General features: G+C 41.5%; 1 protein-coding gene across 6 annotated transcripts in view; it reads left to right on the top strand.

Moving 5' to 3' along the window:
- Positions 1-13,134: 13,134 nt before the first annotated feature.
- The window catches only part of LOC113030084 (transcription factor COE1-like), a 90,644-nt gene continuing 77,242 nt past the window's right edge, over positions 13,135-26,536 (top strand). For all 6 annotated transcript variants that reach the window (XM_026181178.1, XM_026181175.1, XM_026181177.1 and 3 more), the window contains exons 1-6: positions 13,135-13,936; positions 14,737-14,893; positions 15,604-15,667; positions 16,842-16,897; positions 22,031-22,104; positions 26,184-26,252. In XM_026181178.1, coding sequence (XP_026036963.1) covers positions 13,809-13,936; positions 14,737-14,893; positions 15,604-15,667; positions 16,842-16,897; positions 22,031-22,104; positions 26,184-26,252 — 548 coding nt within the window. In that variant the 5' untranslated portion in view covers positions 13,135-13,808. The remainder of the gene's footprint in view (positions 13,937-14,736; positions 14,894-15,603; positions 15,668-16,841; positions 16,898-22,030; positions 22,105-26,183; positions 26,253-26,536) is intronic.

Raw genomic sequence — 26,536 nt, 5'->3', positions numbered from 1 at the left:
CAATAAAAGGTGAATCAAATGGACCATTACGGCAAGGCTGGGATGGTCAATTTGGTAAAGTAAATCCGTTGGGCATCTTTCTTTGCCTTTAGACAACAATTCTGATGGCAAAAGAGCCAAACGGGACAGGCCAAAAAACAAAAAAAATAAATCACGACCAGCTGTTTCATAGTGACAGCCTGAGGTGTTGTTGAGTAAAGTGGACTACCCCACAGACAGACCGGTGTTGTGCCAAAAAGTGATTTCCAATGTTTCTGTGTATTTTTTATGTGTAATATCTTTACGTATGTTCGTAAATAGACTTCGGTGAACAGGGTTTACTAAGGGGTTATATAGAGAATTAAAAAATTATCCGTTTTTCAAGTATCTTTATAACTCTGTGTTATTGTACTTGCATTATAACCAATCCGGTCCTTTATCCCCACTTAAAATATTTTTATAGAACTATTGTAATATTTGCTGCCATTTCTGCTGTGCTCTTGGCCAACTTACTCTTACAAAAGACATTTTAATGTTAATGAGTTTCTTTTAAACTGCATAAATAACGGTTATATAAAAGTCACTGCCAAAAACGGATTGCGGCTTCTACCTTTTTACACGAATGTTGTTTGTGGCTCAAGATGACTTTATGTCATCCATAAGGGATGCATTTGACATATGTTTCACATAGTATAGCCCAACAAGTTACTTATAGCAGTTTAAATACAAGCAATCAGTTTTTGGCAAATATCGGAAATCAGTTTTTGGCAGACAATCACTTTTTGGCACAACACCGGAAGCCCCGTGGCTTTTTTTCGGTAAGTTAAATGTGTTTGTGTGGGTAAGTACCGTCCTTAGCTAGGTCCTGAAATGTAGGCAGCTAAGCTGAGAAGCGGGCTCTTCGGGGAAATTTGTTTTGTAAAGTTGGTTTAGCTAATGCGTCCAGGCGAATGAATTGACCGTGACAAAAGAGATGATGAGAAAAGCAGTGGGTAGGTGTTTTGTCCAGTCACTGGTGCTAGCTAAGAGGATGTAATAAAGGCAAGGTAGCAGAGGTGAAAAAGGAGTGGTTGTTGATAAATAATTAGAGAAAGAGGTGTGCAGGGCAAAAAGCAGGTGTGAATGTGTGAAATGTGTTGAGTATTTGAGTGAAAAAATGCGTGGTCTCCAGCTAATTTGGAAAGGCTGCTTGCACGATGTACAGCATGTGCACTTGAAATAGAAGAATTTTCCCCATTCTCTTCGCCCGTCATGTGGCGACACAAACAGCCCAGCCCCATTTATGGGACCTCTTTGTTGTCATGGTGTCACAACGACCACTTGTCTTGTGCCAACAACTCATTGCCTCACAAAAACTCACTTCCTATCTTTCCCTCTGTTTTTTTATGGCCAATATCTTTACATATCTTGCTAGATAGACTTCCCACAACAGGGTTTACAAACGCCTTATCCTCTTGGTCCACTTAAAATATCTTTACACAACTATTCTTACATTTCTTGAAACATCTGCTGTCCTCTTGGCCACACTACTCTTAAAAAACACATTTTTAATAGCAACCACATTTTTTCAACTGCATAAATAAAGCATATATAAACATCACTAACAAAAACTGATTGCCGCTTCTACCTTGTTATAGCAATTTTGTTTCTGGCTCAAGATGACTTCATTTCATTCATGAAGGTTACATTTGATAGATCTTTTCACATATTGTAGACCAACAAGTTGTTATGGCAGTTTAAATACGACCGATCCGTTTTTGGCAGACCATCATTTTGTAACACAACACCGCTAAGCACAGACTCAGCCATCCTTTCTCCTCTTCTTCTTTTCATGCCGCTGCCATGGGAAGCGCCCACAAATGTGTCATTTCACACTGGCAGCAGGCTGGCGGAGCTAGCCGTGGTGCTTGATTTCTCTGACTTTGCTCTTTCACTGTGTTTAGATAATGTGCCATCCCCAAACAGTTGCGCTCGTTTTCGTGCTTTAGCTTTGTACTCAAGCACACACACACGTGTGTGTGTTCGCTTGTTGACACACATGCAAATGGCATGTGGATTGTACTCAGAACTTGGAAATTCTGTCTTCTGAATAGGAAGATGTAGGTAACTCCAGACTGCAGATAAGCTGCATACAGAGCTGGACTGGGACAAAAAATCGGCCCGGGCGTTTTGACTGACCGGCTCACCATTATAGGAAAAATCATAAAGCCTTTGAATGAAAACAAACGCTGTTGTGACAGTGATGTACACTGTTCTGATGGTATATATGTATCAATCTATCAATTGTTTGTTGTAAGATTCAGATAATTATTTTTTTAAAGCTAGACATTTTAAATGAGAATAAGAAAGAAAAGTATTTCTTTGTGCCCCCCATTCCCTGTTAATGCCCTACATGCCCCCCTGGCAACACTTTGCTAGACCCGCCCCTGCACAGTTACCAGCTGTCAGCTACCTAAAAAAGGATCCTGGTGTTATTAGTCTCTCAGAAACAGTTCATAACTTCCCTTCAACTCATTCATGTCACCTAAAAGGTAAACCTGTTTCTCCATCACCTGTTCAGCTCTGATGATCCAGTAAGGACATCTCCTGGTTTCATCTTCATGTTTCCCTCTCACCAGATAACCAAACCATATCATGACCAGCAGGTTTTACAGCTGTGGCTCCAGCAAACATCAGCTGATACTAGAAACTAATATTAAATAAATTCTAACAACAGCTGATCAAGCTTAAACGTGCTGCTGTTGTTTAACGCGACATCCGCCGGTTTCCTCTTTCTGGCAAGTGGGCGATAAATAAACAAGAGAGAAAAGCCGATCAGCTGATCATTGGTCAGTTTCATGATTGAAGTAGAAACAGGAGAGAGAGGGGGAGAGAATGAGAGAAGAAGAGGCAGCTGTGCAGCAAAGACATAGAATAACTCCAGCTTTGTGTCTTTTTTATTCTAGCTGAAGTACGGGGACAAACTGTGTTCCTTTTCACCTCAATACGAAATGCGTAATAATTTCTCTGAATACGGGACGATTCCGTTTTTTATGGGATGGTTGGAAACTCTACTAACTAACCTTATGAACAAAAAAAAGTTCAACATCAGTAACATAGCACCACCCAGCTGTATAGAAACTCGGTCAGGCTAGCTAGTACGCAGTACGAAAAAGTCAACATAACGAAAATAAACTACACCTAAACTTGGTTTATAGGTCATATAAACCAATACTTCAGGTCATAACTTCTTACCTGAAGTTCAGTTCACCTGACACTCGGACCGGCGGCCGCCTCGGGTCTCTGCTCCTCCTGCCTCCCCTTTCCCTCATCCACCTGCTGGCCTCCACCACTTGCTAATGTTACTGAATCTGTGGAAGCTCCGCGATAGCCACCGCAAGAAGTAACGAATAACGAGCCTATCTAAATCCAAGTAACGATTAACGCGTTCCTGATTTTGTTATAATAACTAGTTACCGTGCACGTTACCACAATAATAACGTAGTTACTATAACACGTTACTTAATAACGCGTTAGTCCCAACACTGCATATAAGCTACTTTTTTCTATTGCTCAAAACTTGTCTGAACACAGACTGCACTTGTTGGTCCACTGTGATGTATGTGGCTGAAGAAAACATACTGCTGTTATTTTTAGCTTGTACAGTCCCGATCAGAAGTTTAAGACCACTTGAAAAATGGCAAAAAAAATCATATTTTGCATGTTTGGGTCTTAACAAGGTTCCAAGTAGAGCTTCAACATGCAACAAGAAGAAATGGGAACATTTTTTGATCATGCAATTTATTGAAAACAACACTTGAGCTGGACTCCCTCAAGGTGGTGTCGGAGAGGCGGATGCTGTCCAAGATAAAGACAATGTTGGATAACACCCCCCACCCACTCCATGACATGCTGGTCAGTCACAGGAGCTCGTTCAGTGAGAGACTGAGATTACCGAAAAGCACCACTGAACGACACAGGAAATCATTCCTGCCTGTGGCCATGTCCCTGTACAACGCATCCACTTAACACACTGTTTGCTGCTATAACTACACATGTTTCTTTTTCAGCTATTTATTTATGAGTGACTTATACATACATAAGTCACTCATAAACTGCTTGCTTGCAGTGACCTATTGACCTATTGTATTAAATTCTCTGCTATCTTTCCATTATTGGTGTCTTTTATCATGGTGGTACAGTCTTACCTTGCTATGACCTATGTGCTGCAGTTTACTCTTATTGGTGGCTTTTATCTGTGAACATAATTCGTTACCTTTATGTATTTGATGTTAATGTGTGAACTGTTTTATTTTTTATTGTTTTATGTAAAGCACTTTGGTATGCCCAAGGCTTTTAAATGTGCTCTATAAATAAAGATTGTTGTTGTTGTTGTTGTTGTTGTTGTTGTTGTTGTTGTTGTTGTTGTTGTTGTTGTATGTATGTATGTATATATATGTGTATATTGTACTATTCTTAGTTAGTGTATTGTCTGTCTTGTCTTAATGTTGGTTGGTTTATAATGGAGCACTGTAACAAAAAATAATTTCCCCCAGGGATCAATAAAGTATTCTGATTCTGACCATAATTTTTTCGGGGACATTCTGGCTACAACAGTTATTGTATGTAAATATGAACTTTTTTTTTTTTTTTTTTTTTTTTAAACTTTTATTTAACTTTTTTTCCCCAACAAATATAAGACTGGTTCACATCCAAAATAATAACACTACACAGCACTAGAATATTACAACATTATGTCCATAACTGTTGTCCTCTAGGATCCAGTTTATAGGTTACTCCCAGTGCTTCCAGTGGTCTCTTCCATTTGTAAACAAAAATTCGGGAGCTCCCATCAATATAATGTCCCAGCCTGATCAGAGTCATAACTTCAATGATGAGCGACTTCCATAGAGAAATGGAGGGAGGCTCAGCCCCCACCCATCTCAACATAATGCTTTTCCTGGCCAACATTAACAGTGACTGAATTACATGCTCATGTTGTACCAGTGAGACAGGAATATATCCCAATATACACATTAATGGGTTTTCTGTCACCTGATGACCAATGGCTGTACTAATATTGGCGCAGACCTCTTTCCAAAATGACTGAATAATAGCACATTCCCACAAGCAGTGGAATCTAGTGCCCACTCTGACCTTACACTTGAGACAGTTTGGAGATATTCCCATATTATACTTACTATAAATATATGGAGAAATATACACATTGTGCAAAATTTTGTACTGCAATTCTTTAAATCGGTTACAAACAGAGATTTTGGATGGAAGGAGCAAGATTTTGTCCCATGCCTGTATATCTATTTCACATTTAAGCAGCGTCCCCCAAGATTTTCTCAACCATGCCAGTTTATCCTCGATTAGGGCATAAATCTCGGAATAAAACTTTGATACAAAATGTTTATGCTCCCTATTATCCAAAAAAAATTTCTCCAACCGAAAAGAGGCAGTTGAGATTCGTAATGTTTTAGCATTTTTTAACACATAATTTCTCAATTGCAAATACTTATAAAACTCAGTCTTTGACATAGAATACTGGGACTTCAAGGATTCAAATGATTTAAACTCACCATGTTTAAAGAGGTCATAAAACCTCTTTACACCTACTTTATGCCATCCCACAAAGCTTGACCCTATGTTTTGCGGCAGAAGGTCTGGATTATTTATAAACGTTGACAAGATATTAAACGGAAGACTACTGTTAAAAATTTTTCTCAGTTTTCCCCACGTCCACATAGCATTATATATCAGTGGGTTATGCTTTATTACGTGAGGTAAGTCATTTAGACGTTTCCCTAAGAAGTTAACAGGTGAGGATGGTTTACATAATACTTCCTCAATATTTAGCCATGGCACATCAGAATGTTCATGTATCCAGGAAGAAAGAATTCTCGCTTGTATTGAGAGGACATAATTTTCTATGTTTGGCACTCCCCACCCACCCAGATCTTTCGGTAACTGTAGTGTCTCCAATTTAATTTTGGGTTTTCTTCCTGCCCAAATGAAATCCACCATAGCTTTGTTAATTACTTTAATATCTTCTGATTTCAAGATTGCAAACAACATGCCTGTGGGATATAATATTTTCGGTAGGATTACCATTTTAATGAGATTTATTCTTCCCAAAAATGATATCGGAAGTGATCTCCATCTTGTCAGCATCTCCCGAAGATCTTGAACCATTCCATTAATATTTTCTCTATATAAGTGTCCAACATTTGGTGTAACTTTAACTCCCAAATATACAAAACCTGATGGTGCCCAATGAAAGGGTTTAACATATAAAGGTTCATTATCCCCTCCACTACACAAAGTCATTATAACAGATTTATCAAAATTTACTTTGTATCCAGATATAAGACCAAAGTCCTTGATGCACCTAATAAGAACGGGTAAAGAGTTAACCGGGTCAGTCAGTGTCAGAAGAATATCGTCTGCATAAAGCAGAATTTTATGTTGTCTATCCCCAATTTTAACTCCAAGAACACTTGGATTTTGTCTAATGGCCATGGCCAAGGGCTCGATGGCCAAAGCAAATAATAGTGGTGACAATGGGCTACCTTGTGCTGTACCTCTGCTCAGTGAAAATGGGGAAGATAACAAGCCGTTAGTTAACACAGATGCTATTGGCGATTTGTATATGATTTTGATCCACCCCAGAAAGTTTTTTCCAAACCCAAATCTTCTCATTATTTCAAACATATATTCCCATTCAATTCTATCGAATGCCTTTTCGGCATCCATAGAAACAACAACCCCAGGGATCTGATGAAAATTTAAAAAATGAATAATATTAAATAGGCGTCGAGTATTATTATAAGAATTCCTCCCCTTAATAAAACCTGTCTGATCAGCATGCACGATAGAGCACATTACTTTTTCTAGCCTAAGAGCCAGTATCTTTGAAAGTATCTTATTATCAGCACCAAGAAGGCTAATAGGCCTGTAAGATGAGCATGACTCTGGATTTTTATCTTTTTTAGCTATCAATGTTATATTAGCCTGGTACATAGATTCTGGGAGTTTCGATTCTTCAAATGCTTTATTAAAAACCCTTAATAATAAACTATTTAACTTCATTTTCATTACCTTAAAAAATTCTACTGGGAAACCATCTGCCCCAGGACATTTCCCTGACTGGAGTGCAGATATAGCTTTATCCACCTCTATCATTGTTATGGGTGACTCCAGCAGGCTTACCTGATCTTCAGAAAGCTGAGGGAATACTAAGTCGTTTAGGAAGAAGCCTGAGTTAAGCCTTGTTATGTCCATCTCAGATCGATATAGGTTTGTATAGAATTCTCTGAAGCACTCATTAATCTGACGGTTTCCTACTTGTCTTTCACCATTCACATCCACAATAGCTGTGATAAAGGAACTTGATGGAGTATTCCTTGCAAGACGAGCCAGAAAGCGGTTAGGCTTACTAGCTGATTCAAAAAGCCGTTGTCTGGCAAGAAGGACATCTCTTTCAGCCTTTCGCATTATCAAATTACGCAAAGATGTCCTGGCAATATTAAGCTCACTTAATGTTTCAGCTGATTTTGTTACATAGTATTGTTTCTCCAGCTTTTTGATATTATTCTCGATCTCTAACTGCCTTGTTAATCGTTGCTTCCTTTTATGACTTGTGTATGAAATAATCATCCCTCTCATGTAAGCCTTATAGCTATCCCATAAAGTTCTCGTGTCTATCTCCTCTTTATCATTTATTTCTAGGAATACTGTTGTTTGCTCTGTTATGAAATGTATAAATTTCTCATCCAAAAGAGACAGTGTGCTCATCTTCCAAGACCTAGAGCGCTCAATATGTCTCATGGGTTGAATGGTTAAGACAACAGGAGCGTGGTCAGAGAGACCTATATGACCAATATTTACCTGCTGAACTAACTGACTGATACACTTGGACATAAAAATATAATCTATACGAGATGCTGACAAGTGAGGGTTAGAATGGAAAGTGTACTCCTTAGATAGTGGATTATAGTGTCGCCAAACATCTATAAGGTCAAGCTCATTTATAATTTGCCAAAGGGCTTTGGAGTTTTTGGTCAAGATAGATTGTGGGGGAAATTTATCCATTTTAGGGCATAAAGCACAGTTAAAGTCACCCGCTAATATTATATTAGCACAGTCCATGTCCACTAATTGACTAAATAATACCGTATAAAATTCGCCATCCTGTGCATTCGGCGCATATATATTACCTAGGAGAACAGTTTCCCCATGCAACATCCCTTTAACCAATATATATCTTCCTTCATTGTCCTTGTGAGTGGCTATAACGTTGAAGGGAAGATTTTTGTGTATAAGGGTAATAACCCCCCTTTTATTTGTGGAGTAGGATGAGAAAAAAATTTGACCAACCCATTCTCTACAGTATTTTCTGTGTTCATCATCTGTCAAATGGGTTTCTTGCAAAAACGCAATGTGAGTCAAATCTTTCTTCAGAGAATTTAAAATGGACTTTTTTTTCACCACATTGTTGGACCCTTTAACATTCCAAGTACTTATCTTAACTGACATATAGGAAAAGTAATGTATATATTGTGCTGTTTACATATTTAACCAAATCTACATTTGACCAGTCTGAGCCTATTAACCAAAATAATTGAGCATAAAACAAGAACACTGGTTCCCAGAAAAACCTGAACACAAAGCCTGGAAACCTCAACCCTCCCCAACACAAATAACACAAAATAACAAAAAATAAATTACACATCTAGATGTACCCTACTCTAAAGTACAGCTGTGGGAGGCCACAAACGCGTAACATCCCTGCACTGGAGTCTATGTCAAAAATCAAAGTCTCTATACCTTAGCTCATTATCAATACTTTAATGCTGTAAGCCTCGAGTTTGTAACTTACGTTACAATGACGCTGTCGTGCACCAACAGTTTATTTAGGTCTTGGCAATTTGCTCACATAGTCCTTGACGTCCTGGGTGGTCGCGAGGGAGATGCTGGTGCCATCGGGGTTAAATATTTTAATGATGGCTGGATAAAGGAAGGAATATTTGATCCCCGCCTCTCGGAGAGCTTTACGCGCATTCGCCGACTCCTTTCTCTTTCGAGCCACCTCGGCGGAGAAATCCTGATAGAAGGATACTTTTCCTGCCTCTGTGTTTACGGTACCTTTAGCCCTGGCAGCCTGGAGAATCCTCTGTGTATCGGTGTAGTAATGAAGCCGGACCAGTACTGCACGCGGTCCCTCCGTGCCGGTAAGCCTCATAGGTGGTCCAGTGCGATGGGCTCTGTCGACTGTAATGGCACCCTGTTGAAGGCCCAGGACTTCTGGTATCCATTTTTTTAAAAAGTCCACTGGTGCTCTACCCTCCGCGCCTTCCTTTAACCCGACAATCCTCACGTTCTGCCGCCGGCTCTGATTCTCAAAGCTTTCCAGACGCTCCATGGCCTTCTTAAGCTGGGTCTCGAGAGCGGCAATACGTGGCTCATTTGTAGCCGTGACATCTTCCAAGTCCGAGACCCGCTGCTCCACTGTTTCCATTCTTTCTATCAGATTGTCGAATTTCTCAGTGAGCTCGTTTATTGGCTTTATGACTTCGGATATCTTGATATCCATATACTTAGATATGTTAGAAGTCACCTTGTCCACAATCACGTCATCCCGCAGTGTACTTAGTGCATCCTCAGCGTCGCACATGGTCTCCTTTTCGGGGCAATTGCTAGCTACCAGGTCACTGCTAGCTTTTGCTTTGACTCCACGTTTGCTCATTTCTCTCTTTTTGCTTGATCCAGGGTGTGCGAAAAACTCGTCTAGAGACATTATATAGATATTCGAGGCAACTTGTTGGCAAAAATGAGCTAAAATACCAATATTTTACAGCTGTCCAGTGCAGAGCTCATAAACTCACGTCTGCTCAGCTCGACGCATCACGTCGTAAATATGAACTTTTAAATAAAAAAATGTATTGTATTATACAGCTCTTCTGTACTTTTTCAATAGGAGACTGTAATCAAGCTTATTAAAAGTGTATATTGACAACAGATTTACATCATATTACTTTTTTATTTCAATGTAATTGTTGTACAAAAAACAACAGTTCACTGTGAATTTTACATTTATCAACAAAGTATACCATTATGTATTCTGCACTATATTTTCCACAGTAACATTCAGGTAAACAACGGCTGCCAGTAATTTACTGTAATATTGAACTTTTTAACATTTATTTTATACAGTTTCACTGTATTTAACAATGTAAGACTGTAATCAGGTTAATGGAGTGTATGTTGTTTTTACATGAATTACCCATAAAGAATTTTATAATTTATTTTTAAATTCATAGTTATTTACTGTAAAAAATAAAAAATACAAAAAAAAATATAAAACTCTTTACTGTGAAATTCAAGGTTACCAGAATAGTATACCGTTTCGTGTTCTACATTTACAATTGATTTTTCAGGTTGAAATTCTGGCAACCACAGCTGCCAGTAATTTACCATAAAGTCTACATTTTTTTTACAGTGTTATTACAACCAAGTAATGCAGAAGAGCATCTCTGAACAAACCACACATCAAACCTTGAAGCAGAAGACCACACTGGGTGCCACTGCTGTCAGCTAAGACCTGGAAACTGAGGCTACAATTCACACACGGTCACCAAATTCTTACTCAAAATTACTCCTTCATGTTCAAGAATCATTTTACCCCTCAGCCACGAAAGCCTGGAAAGGTATGGTCAGGGGACACCCAAGTTTATGACTGCGATAACTCAAGAAGGAAGTCACCTAGGATTTTCACATTTGTACCACACGTGCATCTAGTAGGAGGCTGAGGGCTGACAAAGGTGGCTGCCGGGATGTTGTTTTGAGCGTAGGATGAGAGGCGGCACAAAGCCTGAACACGTCACCAATCTGTCGCAAGACAGGTGTACCTAATAAAATGGCTGGTGAGTGTATGTAAAGCAGTTTTGTACTTTTGTGAAGGCAGGGTCATTCTTGCTAGTAAAATAATGTTAACATTTAATTGTACTTTGTGCATTAGCGTTCTTACACAGGACACTGAGTATTTCTACTTTAACAGACTAAATAGAGTAAAAAGACTGTTAAAGTGAAAACAAACTGACGGCTCAAAGAATTTAGTGATTGTGATGTCGGCTTAAGGAGATGTTGCACCATAATCACAGGTTGCACTACATCCGTTTAATTTTGACGTTACAACTTTTGGGTTATTTCTGCAATTGCACGATGTGAACACATGATGGCGCAGTTGTGTTAGTTTTTAGATTAGCTGGGCTCTAATCTAAGGCCACAGCGCTGCTGGACGCGCGCGCACACACACACACACACACACACACACACACACACACACACACACACACATTCCTTGGGCTACTTGTGTCCCCGCACTGTTGGGAATCACTGCGCGCACTAAGTTAGTACCGGTGTTTTATCTGAGCGTTTTTCTTTAATCTGACATCTCCCGCAGTGCTCATGAACATTCCTGCATTAACTCAAAAATGTCTATCTCTGAATGCGTTTTATTAAACACCGAATTTTGCCTCAGAAATCTTAAATACTTTAACACTTCCGTATTAAAAGCCTGTGATGCCCAATTACACCTCCGTGGCCTTTTGATACCGTATTTCCTTTATAGTCCCTCGAGAGCAAATATACCAAACCTGACTTTAATGACCTGAAATTTAAAGAGTCCTTTTTTTAAATCGATATTTCTTCCTGAAACCTCACCAATCATATCTGATATTTTGAAAATTGAAAAAGTGACTAACCAACACTGTTTGATTACATTCACAAGCATTTATTTCCTCCACAGTTTAGCTGTGGGCCTACATGAGCTGACACGCGGTGATAAATATGTTCGTTATTATTTTTGGATAATCTGTTCCTGTTACACGTGTTTGATTTCTTCCCGATCGATCCAAACACCTCTCACACCTCTCAATTTTTGATTCATTCCATTATATTATTATTATTTTCTCCTCAGCTATGAAATTCTTTATATCCCACACGGGTTCATCCGCCACCGTCTCCTTCTTCCTCTATAAGCAAGAAAACTGAAGCATAAAAGACTCTTATTCTCCATAATCAAGGTCAAGAGCGTTTTTCAATAACCTTTGGGAATAAAAGCCTGGAACGGCGCCAGTGCGCCCTGCCAGTCATTTTCACAGCCAGCCGAACACCGCTAAAGTTGTTGACCTTTTGCACCTAAACAGATCAATACGCCGCAGTTTATTCTATTAAAAAAATAGTCCACCGAATTATCTATTAATATTTGTATTTAGTTTAAATCCCCCCTCGGCGGCGTGATAAATTGTTTCAAATAACAGATGGTGCTAAAGGGAGAAACAAAGCGGGGAAATCTGGTAGCAATTATCCTCAATTATGTTCATTGTTATTTTGAGCTAATTATTGTTATTGTCACTTTTGTTTGTGTGTCTTGCGGCGCTAGGCTGCAATAAGCAGGCCCGAGGAAGACAATGGGGGGAACAGGGATATGTTGTGACGAGGAAATGTGGCTTTTATAATTGAGCCTAACCAGCTGGTGTAAATAAAACTTTGATCTAAATGTAGAGGCTGCGGGTCTGCCTCGAGAAATAGACTAATAGGATGTGGACTCGGGACTATGGTCGAACATACCTTATTTTTCTTCTTCTTTTCTTCGTGGGGGTGTGGGGTCGCTACATTATTTAATCATTATTTAATTACTATGATTTTAAACAAAAACTAAATCTGCGACTAAGGTTTGAGTCATGGAGACAGAAAGATTAAAATCGTGTTTTGGGGCGTTTGATCTGTTCTTAGATAGACTAGAACGAAACTGCCCACGCTGGTTAAATGTCTGAGATTGCCCTGTGATGTCCACTCTGCTGAAGTGCCGTTGCCCCCCCCCCCCCCCCCCCCCCTTTTTTTCAGCTCCTCTATCTGAACTTTCAGCACGGATTCGCGCAGGACTTCATCTCCACATTTACAGAAAACCTTCTAAACGTTTATTAGAAATCCTCCCCTCAAAAAACGAGGAGAAAGCGGACCGGAGGAGGACAGCGGGAGAAGGAGTTCCGTGGCCACTGCACGCGGGGCAGACCTAACTCCTCTCTATTCTTTGTTTGGGGGCGTCTCCTCGCTTCTCTTCCCGTGCTGTCCCCTCCCCTCATTCCCTTTCCATCCCAGCTCTCTCTCTCTCTCTCCCCCCGGGGCGGGAGAAGCCGTGTTTGGTTCAGAGAGGGTCCTTTGGGAAGAGTCACAAAGCGGTTTCCTCTGAGAGAGAGGGAGAGCGAGCGAGAGAGAGAGAGCGGAGTGGCGAGAGCTCGGGAGTCTTCCGCGGGAAGCAGCGCAGCTCTGGACATCACCGACGCCAGCGCGTCCCGGACCACTGAGCTGAGGCAGAGACGAGAGCGAGAGCAAAAAAAAGAGGAAGAAAGAAGTGTCAGAAAATGATGACATCTGATCCGGGTACTAGCTGATCTCTCTGTTTTTTTCTCTGTGACAGCCCAAAGCGGTGGGTTTCCACGCGCACCAGGAGTGACTTTTTCCACCCTACACACATATTTTACGCACAGGGCGTGCGATTTTTAACCCTTTTTTTTAAGTGCTTGGATGTTCTGGATTTTATGACTTATTATGATTCGCCTACCGTTTTAGCACCAACTCCCTCCTCAGGACAAGAGAAAGTGGAATAAAGGGTGCACGCTGGATTGAGGTCTTTCTAAGCGCACGCAGCACCAGCAGCAAGAGTGCGTCTCAAGGTTCCTCCGCTCGAGTCACTGAAAGGGATCCGCCAGAGAACAAGTGCAAAGCCGGGAGGAGAAAGGCAAACGGAGGGACTTGCATCGAGCTCAGGAGGTTTGTTAATGTTTGGAATCCAGGAGAGCATCCAGAGAAGCGGCAGCAGCCTGAAAGAGGAGCCGCTGGGAGGAATGAACGTCCGGAGCTGGATGCAGGGGGGCGGCGTGCTGGACGCCAACACGGCCGCCCAAAGGTGAGCTGTGCCTAAGTGAGGAGCACTTCCACCATCACTCATTTACCGAAAGATGGAATCAGCCTGCGTGTTCTCCTCCAGGATACTGCAGCTGTACAAGAATTGAGACTTTGGGAATGGAAGTGCAGCAGTCCGAAAAAAAATCTGTCCATTCAACTGCTGATAAAATCATCTGTAGAATTAATAATCTCATTCAGAACAATTCTACCACACAAGCTGTCATTAACTAAACAGTTGTAAGCTGCATGTGCTTGGTCTAGAGATTATTTTTTCCGCATATGTTTCAGATGCGATTTATTAAGGATTAAAACAAAGAACAAATACATAAATGCAGTCCTGTGCTAGAGAAAAATAAATCCTGTACTTCCCCCCATTTTCAAACTTACTCGTTGTTTTATTAGAAGGGAATAAAATTCTCCAACTGAACCACAGCCAGTCACAGTAAACGTGGATCTATCACGATCTCCCCTTTACGCGAACAGCAAGTTTGTGCTTCAAGTTGGTTTACAGATTCAGGAGATAATTAAATAAAACAGGCAGCTTTCATAATCACAATCTTTAAAATAAGAGGAAAATCTGCCAAAAAAAAAAAAAGAGCACAAGCTAGATTTTATACTTTCAGTGCTTGTAGGCCCTTTAGGTTTGTTTTTATTTATTTATTTTAGGTTAACTTTACATAATTATTACTATTTAATTTGCTTTCCTTCTTATATTAATTTTGAATTTTTCTAATTTTTACAACATAAAAACTTTACATCCTCTGACTGCTTCTAACACCCCCTCCGTCTGTGTGTCTGCAGTGGAGTGGGTCTGGCTCGGGCTCACTTTGAGAAGCAGCCGCCCTCCAACCTGCGGAAGTCCAACTTCTTCCACTTCGTCCTAGCTCTGTACGACCGGCAGGGCCAGCCGGTGGAGATCGAGAGGACGAGCTTCGTGGACTTCATCGAAAAAGAGAAGGTCGGTTCAGAAATACACGTTGGTCTTAAGAGTTTTTAGATGAAGGAAGATTACTGAGATTTTGTGAAGGCCTCGAATATTAAATTTGGTTTCTGACATTATTGAATGAATTTTTAACGTCCCATTTTAATGAACTACCTGTCCTTTAATTGTTTGTATTATTATTCTTATTATTTGTATTATTATTATTATTAAAAACTAAAAATACAATATTATAAGCATTATAAATTTACTGTAAGGCACAAACCTCCTTAAACCCTCGTGTGTATTTGATAAATTAAAAAAAATGCCTTTTGGAGTTTAAATTGTTTTAATTTACAGCTCCATTCAACCCAACCACTTGTTCTATATAAACAACGGCGCTGCAGCCCGGGCTTCTCATCAATTATGACTTGGCTTAAATTAGATGAAATGTATCGGGAGAATTCCGTGTTGGATTTATTGGCCCTCCGAACACAACTAGTAATTACGCAGGAATTAAAAATCCACAATAACACCACGATTACACACGGAGAAATTACAGGGCTGCACTCCTCTGAGCATAAATCAGCTTTTATTTAATGCAAGACCGCTGTAAAGAATTCATTAAGTTGGATGTATGCTTCACTAGCCTACATGTGAAAAGAGGAAAAAATTAATTTCTTGCTATTTTTTAAAAATGGTGTTAAATTTTCCATAAACAGCTGTGTGTTTGTTGTGTGTGTGTCAAGGAGACCAGCGGAGAGAAGACCAATAACGGGATTCATTACAGGCTACAGCTTCTTTACAGTAATGGTGAGCAGACTGGCACACTCACACACACACTCACATATATATATGCATGCATAGTTAGAGTCAGCTTTGCCAGATCAGCTTCATGTCTTATTTTATCAGACACTTAATGATATTCACACAGGCAGCAGCTGATTCTTGAGGGGGGGGGGGGGGGGGGGGGGGGGGGGGGTCCTGTCCTCAAAGTAGTAAAAAAAATGTTGCAATGGGTTATCAAGGCTTCCAGAATTTATGTCAACGAAATTGCAGGGCAGAGATTCACGATTGTGTAACGTGACCGACTTCTATTAGTCAAATTTCAAGGCAGCTGTTACAGGATGTGACCCAGCTTTGTGGCTTCATTGCTGTCACTGTCCCTAAATTAGTTTGTCCAGTTTTATGTGCTCTTTATTTTTCTTTTTCTTTTTTTTTTTTTAAATAATTTTTTGACAGTGTGAGCTGCACTCTAACCCAAGCAGGGACATCACAGCACCAGCCTCCTGTGTAATAAACAATAGCTACAATTCGTGTCTCGCATGTGTTGATATTTGGGAGTCAGAATAGGCACAAGCAATTTATCAGATAAGTCAACAAACAAGGTGTTTGAATCTATTTACCACCTTAACACGGGGCTGAACGCCCAAGGTCTCGTGTTGTGTAAACTATGCCGAGTTAAACGTGTGATTTTCGTGTGATTTGGGAGCTATATGGATACAGCCGGCTTGGCGTAAGGCTTGCATCGCAGCAGAGAGAAATGCAGAAGCTGAACAACATTTATTTTCACACTGAACTGATGAGCAGCTGCTGGCTGATCTTTAATAAGCCTCTCACCTTCTTCACAACCCCTTTCTGCCTCGTTAAAAAGGAGCCACTGTGTGTCAAGTCGCAAGTGTGAGCGTTTAAAGCGTTCTGCTCTCAGACTGTTCTCCACTGACTCATATTTCAGGCCTAAATAGGAAACATTAATAAAAGCTTTAAGAAGAAAGAATTTGCAGTCAGAATTACGTTTGCCCCGCTCCTTTGTTTATTTATTGCGAGCTTATTGCTGTAAATGACGTTAATCTCGTTTCCTTGTTCCCGCTGCTGCCACTTTGCTAACCTAATTCCACGTATTTTAAATGCCCTGCAACGTGCTGCACTGTGTGTTAAAATATGTGTAAAGTTTACAATATTTCTCCCTTCCTCTGGATCCCAACAGGCATCAGAACAGAGCAGGACTTTTATGTTCGACTCATAGACTCCATGACTAAACAGGTAAACACACACCCTAACACACTCTCAGAGCGGTCTGTCACCTCTCCTGTTACCTCTCTGACAAAGAGCTGCTCCACTGATCCTCTTGTTCTCCGCCGCCCTCCTCTATTTCACACAGAAATGAATGTTTATGCGTGTATGATTCAATGGGTGGGTGTTTCCACAGTGTATGTGGGTGGGGGCACACACACACACACACACACACACACACACACACACACACACACACACACACACATACGGCATGGCTCCAGGCGTTTTTGCCTGTGCTCCTCTCGCTGTGATTAGAGTGAGGAGGCAGCGAGCGGGTGTTGAGGAACAGGAGCGTAATTCTGCTGCTCGCAGTAGGAAGTGGAAAGATATAAGGGCACCTCTGGGATTTGGTCTGCTGCGTATCAAGCATTCCGATCAGATCCAATTTTTCTGGTAATGCTCTTGTTTTTGTTTATGTGTACATTTATAAGAGGGAGGGAGAGCGAGAGAGAGAGAGGGAGGGAGACAGAGAGAGGAGCAGGTAGAGTTTGAGGAGAGAGGCGGGAAGACAGGGATGCATTTTCAGTTTGTGCGCTCCTGGTCCCGCAGGTAAAGTCAGGATGAAAACTGATTGTTTTTGTTCATGAAGAAAGTGCGAGTGAGAGTTATCTGCCTGATGGAATTCAAAATGTGTGTGTGTGTGTTGTGAAAGCCAAGGTATGAGGAGCCAAGAAGCCCACCATGCACTGAATACTTACTAATGTGACTCCAGGCTCTGACAGTCTCACATTACTGCTGCCACGTTGCACCACATACTGTGTGTGTGTGTGTGTGCACGCTGGCAGGCCTAAGAGACCACACTGTTTCCTAATAACACTCTTTAGGTTCGGCTTGGTGGGGTGACAACCAGCTACACACACACACACACACACACACACACACACACACACACACACACACACACACACACACACACACACACACGCATACACACAGTTGGGACTTTCTCCTGTAGAGTTTGAAAAAATTAAATACATGCACACTTTTTCATGCTGAAAAAATTAATGGCTTTTTAGAATTTCAATATTTGAAAAGGGGGGGGAAAAAGGATGGAGGCAGGTGTGCTGCACCTGTGGTGCCTTCCTTGCACTGTGTGAGTGCTGCTCTGTGGCTGTGTGGATGTGGAAGGGGAGCAGGTGTTTAGTGCTGTATGTATACAGTAAATGTGCAAAGGTGCTTTGGAGAAGGCGTAAAGCATGCTCGCTTCAGTTTGTGTGTGTGTGTGTGTGTGTGTGTGTGTGTGTGTGTGTGTGTGTGTGTGTGTGTGTGTTATTCCCAGTAGTGGAGGAATGGAACTTTAACAGGTGGTCAAACCAAAACAGTCGCGAGGTTGGCTTAGCTGGTCAGTGATGTCATGGCCGCTGTCTCTAACCGCACACACAGGCATTTGTTCGCACCCACTGTTGTCTTGCCAGGCGGGGGAAAAAAGAAAAAAAGAAAAGAAGAAGAAGCCACACAGAAGACCAGAGGTTGCACTGGTGTCGCTCTTATTTCACTGGTTGTTAACAAGATGTGGCTTCATCCACCAAAATTGAAAACACACGACCCGAGCCCAGCATGCCCAAACACATTTTTGACAGGAACATACAAAATAAAGAGCTGCTGAGTTTGTAACCGTGATAATGAAACAGGCTTTCTGTTTTACAACTTAGGAAATAATCATCAATATTTACATTTGTCATGATGCAAATGCTCGAAAATCCAGCCTTATTCTAGTCTCGTTAATCTCTCTTGGTGCCGTAGTAGCATACCTTTCACACATTTCACTGTTTAAAAGCCCAGAAACAGAAGACGATAAAAACAAGAAAGCAAGAGGGTCATTTCTCTAAGATTATTCAGAGTAAACCATAGAAACATAGATTTGTTTTTAGTATGAATTTCTCAGTTTTAGTAGTTGATCAGCGGTGTAAAGTATTAATTTTAGTTTTACTTAAATATTCGACTCTGTAATTCAGAGTATGTGCAACACACTATAATGAGGCAAACGGCTTTTATTCTGTTTTTTTCCGCCCTTCTCACTGTGATTTAACAGCCAGTAAAGGAAAAGCCTACTCCAACATTTGGCATTTAAAAGCTGCTGCCTGTTTCTGTTCTATTTCTGTAAGTCTACCTGTTCTGTGTTTGTGCGCTGAGGGCCAGAACTGATTGTGTTAAACGGAGAAGGAGAGCACCTCCTAGTCTTCAGAAGCAGAGCGTGGAGCTCGTTGATCACGACTCCGTCCCGGAGAATAAAGCGTCTGTCACTGCGGCCCTGTCGGATCACTAGCTCGCTAGTCGACCTGACACTAACGCAGGAGGAAGTGTGTTCCCCTGCTTAACGGATCCTTGTTTACATGCCGCACATATCACGCCACTTCAAAGGTGGGGAACAGAGAAGCAAAGATGCTGTGTGAAAGGCCTGCTGAGGTGGAGAGAGGAAGAAGACAGAGGAGGGAAAAGCAGATGAAAGAGAGGAGCAGAGCAGGCAAAGTGACAGCAATGAAGAATCTGAGGCAAACGTGGGCCGTGGCGGTAGAGGAAGGTACACACTAACACAAGAGGCTGTCACAGAGGGTGGATGAAGTTTGCATTGTCACTTTTTCCTCTTTGGAGCTCCAGAGGTCTCCAGCTGCCATGAGGGCAGACCAATTAGAAACTTTAGACCTTAGTTTCATGCAGTTCTGCTGTAAATACTAATGTTTTGTTTTACCTTCCGTAACGCAAGACCTCTCTCGAAAACCAAACTGGTTTAAAAAAGAAAGATTGTTGGCACAGGGCGAGCAGCAATCAGTCAGGTGGGAAAGAACTGGATGTCTTTTACAGTTACAAACTTTTACTTTTGCTGCATGACCCAGACTGTAGCTCATCTATGCTGTTGACCCGATCGCCTTAAATAAAGGAGGTGGGCTGTTATGTGGTGGTACGTGTCACGGGCGACACGGCTGTTCTGTTTAGAAAGATCAATGCATTCACCCAGCCAAAGGTTTAATGGTTTACTTGTGTGTTTGCGTGTGGGCGTAAGACAAGAAAATAGCAAAGTGCAAAAAAAAAAAGGGAAGAGATGATGGTGATGCGCGCTCGGCGAGGTTAGGGAGCAAGCTCATTGCTTTCTCCTGGCCCACTCTTTTCCCATGGCGCGAGGAGCAGGACTAATCACAGACACAACTGTGGTTTATAAAACACGTTTCCTCTTCAGATTTGCTCTGTCAGAATTCTGTCCTTCTCTGCGTTTCCCCACACTTAGATTTGGCTTTCATTAAAGGGCAATCAGGGGGATTTTACGGTTCAAATGTTGATGAGTGAGCGTTTCCAGAAAGAGTTTCAGATGTTGGGTGTCGGATCAACCTCAGTAGTGTGTTAATGGGAGCGGTTTTTTTTCTTCTTTGTCTGAGGTCATTTAAAATATTTACAATCTGAACAAACGCTTATTTTCTTTCCTGCGTATTTGAACTTGCGTCAGACGCTTTGACAGCTTTTGGTCAGATTGGCTTTTCTTGGAGAATGTCAGCTTAGCCTGGTGCAGATTCCTCCATGAGCTCATTTTTGTTTCATATTTTCACCCCGTGCTTGAATCGACTGTGGGTGCACATCCCTGGAATCCTGGACCACCAGGAGCTTTTCGGTCTCCAGGTTCACATATCGATAGATTTCCTGCAGGCGTGGGGAGGAGGGGTTCAAATGGAATATGCACATGCATGGAAAATTGTAACTGACAAGGGCCTCGGGGCCTGAAACACATGGGGGCTCCAATTCCAGAAAACACAGCTAGCTATTAGTATGAAATGCTTTAGGCTACAATACTGGGGCCCTCAGACAGTACAGCCTCTGTCACTGCTTTCCATTAAGTTTCACATAGTTGGTACAAATGAGAGGTTCAGCCTACACCCTTTGCTCATCTTGAGGCCCCAATAAGAAGCCACTGGGAGGTTCAGAGCCTCTCCACTGTGCCCCTGAATCCTGTTTTATGCAACCAGCAAAGTGTGCCCCTGTTAATTTCACTTCATGGAGAATGACAAGGAATCACAGGTGAAATAAAAGCACTGATTATTCTTCTTAGAGGGTTTGCATTTGAGTTTTGGGCCATGTGTAGTATATCTGACAGTCCATAAGCTTTAAAGCTACTTAGACATAACATAGGTATGCATTAACATGTGAATATACATGTCTCATTTTCCAAGTATGGCGGTGTCAGTGTGGCCTTGTTAAGTGGTCTTAAAATCAGCTTTATTCATTCATCATTGTTCACTTGATGGCAGCAGGCAGTCTAAACATGAGCCAGAGATGATTTTAAAGGGCAGAGAAACTTCCTGGCTGCTCATGAGGAAAGCGATCTTGTCACTCAGTCAGGCTCGCCGCAGTTTTCGGTACGACACATCAAACCAGCTTTTGCAGACCAAAGACTGACAGGGCGTGCGTATTGATTGATAGGTAGCTTAGTGGTGTGTGACTTATGCCGGTTTATTCTGCTTCCATAGCAGCGCAGGAGTGTTGTGTAACAGAAGCAGGTGAAGCCTCGGCAGCAGAGGCAGAAAATGTGAGGACCATTCTCCGGAGCCGATGAGATGATGGTTGTTATTTTGAGGATTTTCTAAAACAATGAGTGTGAATCAGCTCCGTGTGTGCGTATGTGTGCATGTGTGTGTGTGTAAGGAGGGGTGTGAGACACAATGGGTGTGAGTGTATGTGAAGTAGAGGTGCTACTGATGAAGGATGCGTTCATGGAGGTGAAGTGGGACCTAACCTATTATCTCAATAACACTTTGGCGCTATTCTTAGTGTACGGTGCAGTTACGTTACAGAAAAACTACAAGTCAAGGTGCAGCTTCATGCTCGTTATGATATAAATCTACTATTAAGATAGTAATTTCCTCAAAGCTTTTTTTTGAAAATGAAGGTTTAAAGTTCCCACAAAAACAATTCACTGATCCCATTAACAAATCTCATCGGTCCAACTTCTGATGATTGCTCTGTTGTTGTATTACATATCAGTTAAATGGATCTCTGTGAGCCACTCACACACCATAAATAAAAACAGTAAGAGGCTTTGGTGTGCTGTGAAATGAGCACGCTGGAGCCTGCGAGTTTAACTCTCCGCTTTCTTCTTCTCCTCTTTCTTTTCAGCCGATTGTTTACGAAGGCCAGGACAAGAACCCAGAGATGTGCAGAGTGCTACTGACACATGAGATCATGTGCAGGTGAGAACAGATGCATCACATCTCTCCTCTCTCCTCCAGCATACTTTGCCTGTGAAGTTCTCACCAATCACCGCTATGTACATTTCTTATTTTGTCACCCTCATTAACCCCCCCGACACGCACATACGCACACACACCTGAAGCCCTATCTGTTGAGGAAGATGAGTTTTGGCTATCATAGTTGTTGCTTTAATTATAAGCTTAAGATGAATTTCTTTGGAAGTAGGTTGGGAGGAAAGTTCTATTTATAGGGACGTTTTGCCGACCTATCCTATACAATAGGAAACGTGCGCGCGAGAACATGTGTATTTTGTGTGCGCATGTGTCTCTGACGCCTGGTTAATTAGGACACAGAGAAACTCATTAGTCAATCTGAACCCTTCTGTTGTTTCATGGCTAACAAATGGGCCTTGCTCTTCAATCTGACTATAAAAAATAGGCAGGAACTCGCGCACACACACACACTCGCACACACACATAGATCCGTAGACACAAAGAAGTATGCTTGTGTATTCAGAGCCCTGCACAGCGCAGTTATAAAAATTCAGATTTAGCACATGAATTACGTTGTTCTTTTTCCTTGACCTTGTCACTGAAAAACTTTAACTGTACCAATATAAATTGGGGTTCATCTACATGCGCACACAGGGACTTTAGTTGTGAAATCAGGCCCACTAATACTTCATCGTATAGCTTGGTGAATATTCCTCAGGCAGTTCAGCTGGAGAGGCTCATGATAGACCAATTGAAATTCGGATTTACAGTGAATATATAAATAAACAATTTGGCAACAGATTTTATTGTAAATTATTGCCGTTCATCAAGTGGAGGATAATTGCGGACCTGAATCAAATGTGCTTGCGTAACCTGTACGGTATGACTCTCGTACAGTAGAAGGTGCTCGTTCTGTCCTGCAGGATTTTGTTTTAAATACTTCCTTTGGGGGAGCAACAGTGCAGAAAGTATGGCTTCTGCAGCGAGTGTAAACAGTCGCTTGTCTTCAACAGCCGCTGAGGTCAAAGTTACGGCTGTTGCCTCATGTTCTCACATGCTGATTCTGCAGCGGGGGCTTTGCACACAACACAACACGCACACACACACACAAAGAGCTCAGGGCGTCCATTAATCAGTGTGGCTTATTGTCACGGCAGTGCTATTAGCCATATGCTCCCAGCCAATCTGCCACCACAAAGACCTGCGTTGCAAAATTGGCTGGAGCGCTGGCACGAATACGTGAGTGATTTCACTCTAAAATTGGACAATAGATGCTTCAATGAACGCGCTTAATACAAATGTTGGTCGTGCTCAGTGTATTTTAACATTTGCCCTCTTTCAAATCAAGAAGCTTTATGGCATTGTAGATATTTTATTTCACTCTGTCTGACAGAGCAGCCTCGGTATAGCTGGTTGAAATTGCTTTTATTTTTAAGGTGAGTTTAATTTATTGTGGACATTTTAGCATAATAGTTTTCATTTCTTTGGAAACTCCAGGACATGAAATATACTTTTAGACAAATTTCTGTGAATTTGGAAAATCCTTGGCTGCTCAGCTTCTGTGTAAGCAGACGTTTATCTGTTATTATTTGTATCTTTTTTTTAAACAGACATTTGAATGAAACATATCTCTCCAGGAATAGAATTATGGATTAGTGATGAGCCTGTCACTTATGTTTTTAAGTTATTATGTTTGCTAAACTAATCAAAATCTAAGGCTAATCTCTTGACTTTATTTATATCATGTGATCACTGACATGTTAACATAGCTGCTAATCATTCTGACTATTAAAATTAAAGTTAAACACCCATTATCTAATTAGCTTTGATTGGCCAACAGTCAATATCCAAAGATTTTTCATTTACAGAGACAAAAAACAAAGTTTGTAAGTTGTGAATTTATTTTGGCATTTTCCCTCCCAACACATGTAAATTGCAAGTAAGAGACATTGCATCGATTTGGACTCATTGTTTCAGTGATTAAAGCACAAAGATCAGGTGAAAATCATGTCTTATGTGTGTTTGGTGGGAGATGCATGTTAGAGCAGATGATTAGCTCACCAGCATCTACAGATATAGGTCCTGCATTACTCCCATCCCACCCCTTCCTTCTCCTTTCATAGCATAAAACACTCTTCTCCTTCCTCCACTTCCTCTTCTGTCCCTTAAGTTTCCTTCACATCTATTCCATCCCCTCTGTTTCCCACGCCATCACCCAACCTTCCCTCTACCTCTCCCTCATCTGGTTTAGCTTTCCTTTTTCACCCCCCACCCCGGTCCCTGATCTCCTGCTTGATTCCTCTCTCTAACCTCTCTCTGTTGCTGCGCTCTGCTCTCCAAAGTTACAGTGTAATGACCCAGTTCATAGAGCGGCAGAGAGCAAACGACAGCGAGAGCAGAAAGAGCGGCAGATAGCGGAGACAATGAGAAAGGTGTAACGTATCAGTCGCTTTCTTTCTACCTCTGCCATCTGTGACAGCGGGAAACCCGAGATGTCTCCCCTTCCTCTTCTTCCCACCCAGACCCCTCCTCTCCCCTCCCTCCCCTTCTCACCCTCTTCGTTTAGCTCTCCATCCCACGCACACCCTCTCACTCTTTACCCCCCCCCCTCCCCACCCATAGCCATCTTTATCCTCCGCCCTCCTGCTTACACCTTTATTCATAATTGATGCATGGAAGAAAGCCTTTTTGACACACTTGTAGTACACGTGTGAATTTCGGTAACCATGTCAGGTGTTTTGTTTTTTTTCTCACATATGTGCGTGCGTGCGTGCGTGCGTGTGCGTATACCACCCACGTGTTTTTGGAGCCTCGGGCTTCTTTTTTGTTTCCATCTCCACTTTACCTGATGGTTCATCAGTACAATTAGGATGGACTTTTCGCGCTCGATTTCCAGACGATTATGCTGTTGGTTATGTTGCCTTTGGAAAAAACTTGACTATAAGCATCTAAATGATCTCAGCTTGTTAATTACGTACTCATGAAAACATTTTCTTGCAACACATGTGGAGGGGATTTTAACTAATTAACCTTTCATAACCCCAACAGTATCATATTGACACCAGGAGAGGTTATTATTCTGAGACTTTACAAAACCCCAGAGTTACAATCATATTATGCAGTCACCTTCATGGGCTATGAAAATAGGTGTAATGCCCCATTACAATCAAGTTTCATAGGAAAAAGTGTTGTGGCTCTCCACAGGTGTTTTACAATAAACGCTGTAAAATTGTGACCTAGCATGTAATGTTAGTATATGCGTGTGTAATGTAGGGGCAGGAGTCCTGGCAATCTTGCAAAATGGAAAATGGAGCTTTGCAACATCTGGTTAAGGTTGTTAAAAGATCAGTTTTAAGCCAAAACACGATCTTGGTGCCTGGAGCTCTGGAACTTATCTTTATATTATTTTGATATTCAGCTAAATTACTACCTGCGTAGTTCTTATAATGTGCTGTGCAAAATTAAATCATCTATTTGAGCCCAATCCTAAAAACCTGAATGTTTGAGAGGTTGTTGGGATTCGGATGAAACTACTATCTTAATAGTTGATTGTTTGAGCCAGATGGGCAAACTGTGGTTAAAGGTGCACCTTATACTGGGAACACTGGTAATGAATATCAACCAGCTCAGCAGTAAAAAGTGGAGAAAATGGAAAAAAGAAATGCTAGGCAGTGACCACAGCAACAAATTACCCACTAGTGAGACAAACCACGACCAACAATAAATCCGGCAGTGTCTTTTTTAATGTATTTGTTAAAGCAGCGATCCCACAGTGTATTTCCTTCAGATCCTGCTATACAGTCACTTTCCTTGTCTTGCAGGTCTATTTTTATCCTTGCTTTCAGGGCAGATTTCTCTGAAAGACTTTCAGTAAAATTCACTATGGCCTGTTTTCGACAGATTGGGACAAATTCTGCAGATGTTGTAATAAATTTGTTTTATCAGTGCAGACGAAAGGCACGCACTGCAACACTCCCACTTAAACCTCTAATCTGGAAATTCCATAAAATGTACCCTATGCCCAAATTTCCCCCCACTTTGCCCTGTGTCTTCTTCCCTGATGGTCTTCTTTTCTCTTCCCGTAGTCGGTGCTGTGACAAGAAGAGCTGTGGAAACCGTAATGAGACACCCTCAGACCCTGTTATCATCGACAGGTACTGTCTCTCACTTTGCCTCTTCTCTCTCTCTCCTTACGCACACACTTGCGCACACCCACAGACACACAGTGGACGAGGGTTTGTGCGCTGACCCGTTTGAACGGCGCGGTGGGACAGGATGTTTGTGTGTTTGGATGAGCTGCTGTCACTCCTCGATAGAATCAGCGGCCTCAGATGCACGGGAAGCATTTGAGAAACCAATTTTGCTTTTATAAGTCAAACAGCAGGACTCATGAGTGGGTGGTGACAGTGTGGAATTACACTTGCAGACACACACACAC

This window comes from Astatotilapia calliptera, chromosome 10 (assembly GCF_900246225.1).
Source record: "Astatotilapia calliptera chromosome 10, fAstCal1.2, whole genome shotgun sequence".
Lineage (NCBI taxonomy): Eukaryota > Metazoa > Chordata > Actinopteri > Cichliformes > Cichlidae > Astatotilapia > Astatotilapia calliptera.
This window is presented reverse-complemented; position numbering and strand designations above follow the sequence as displayed.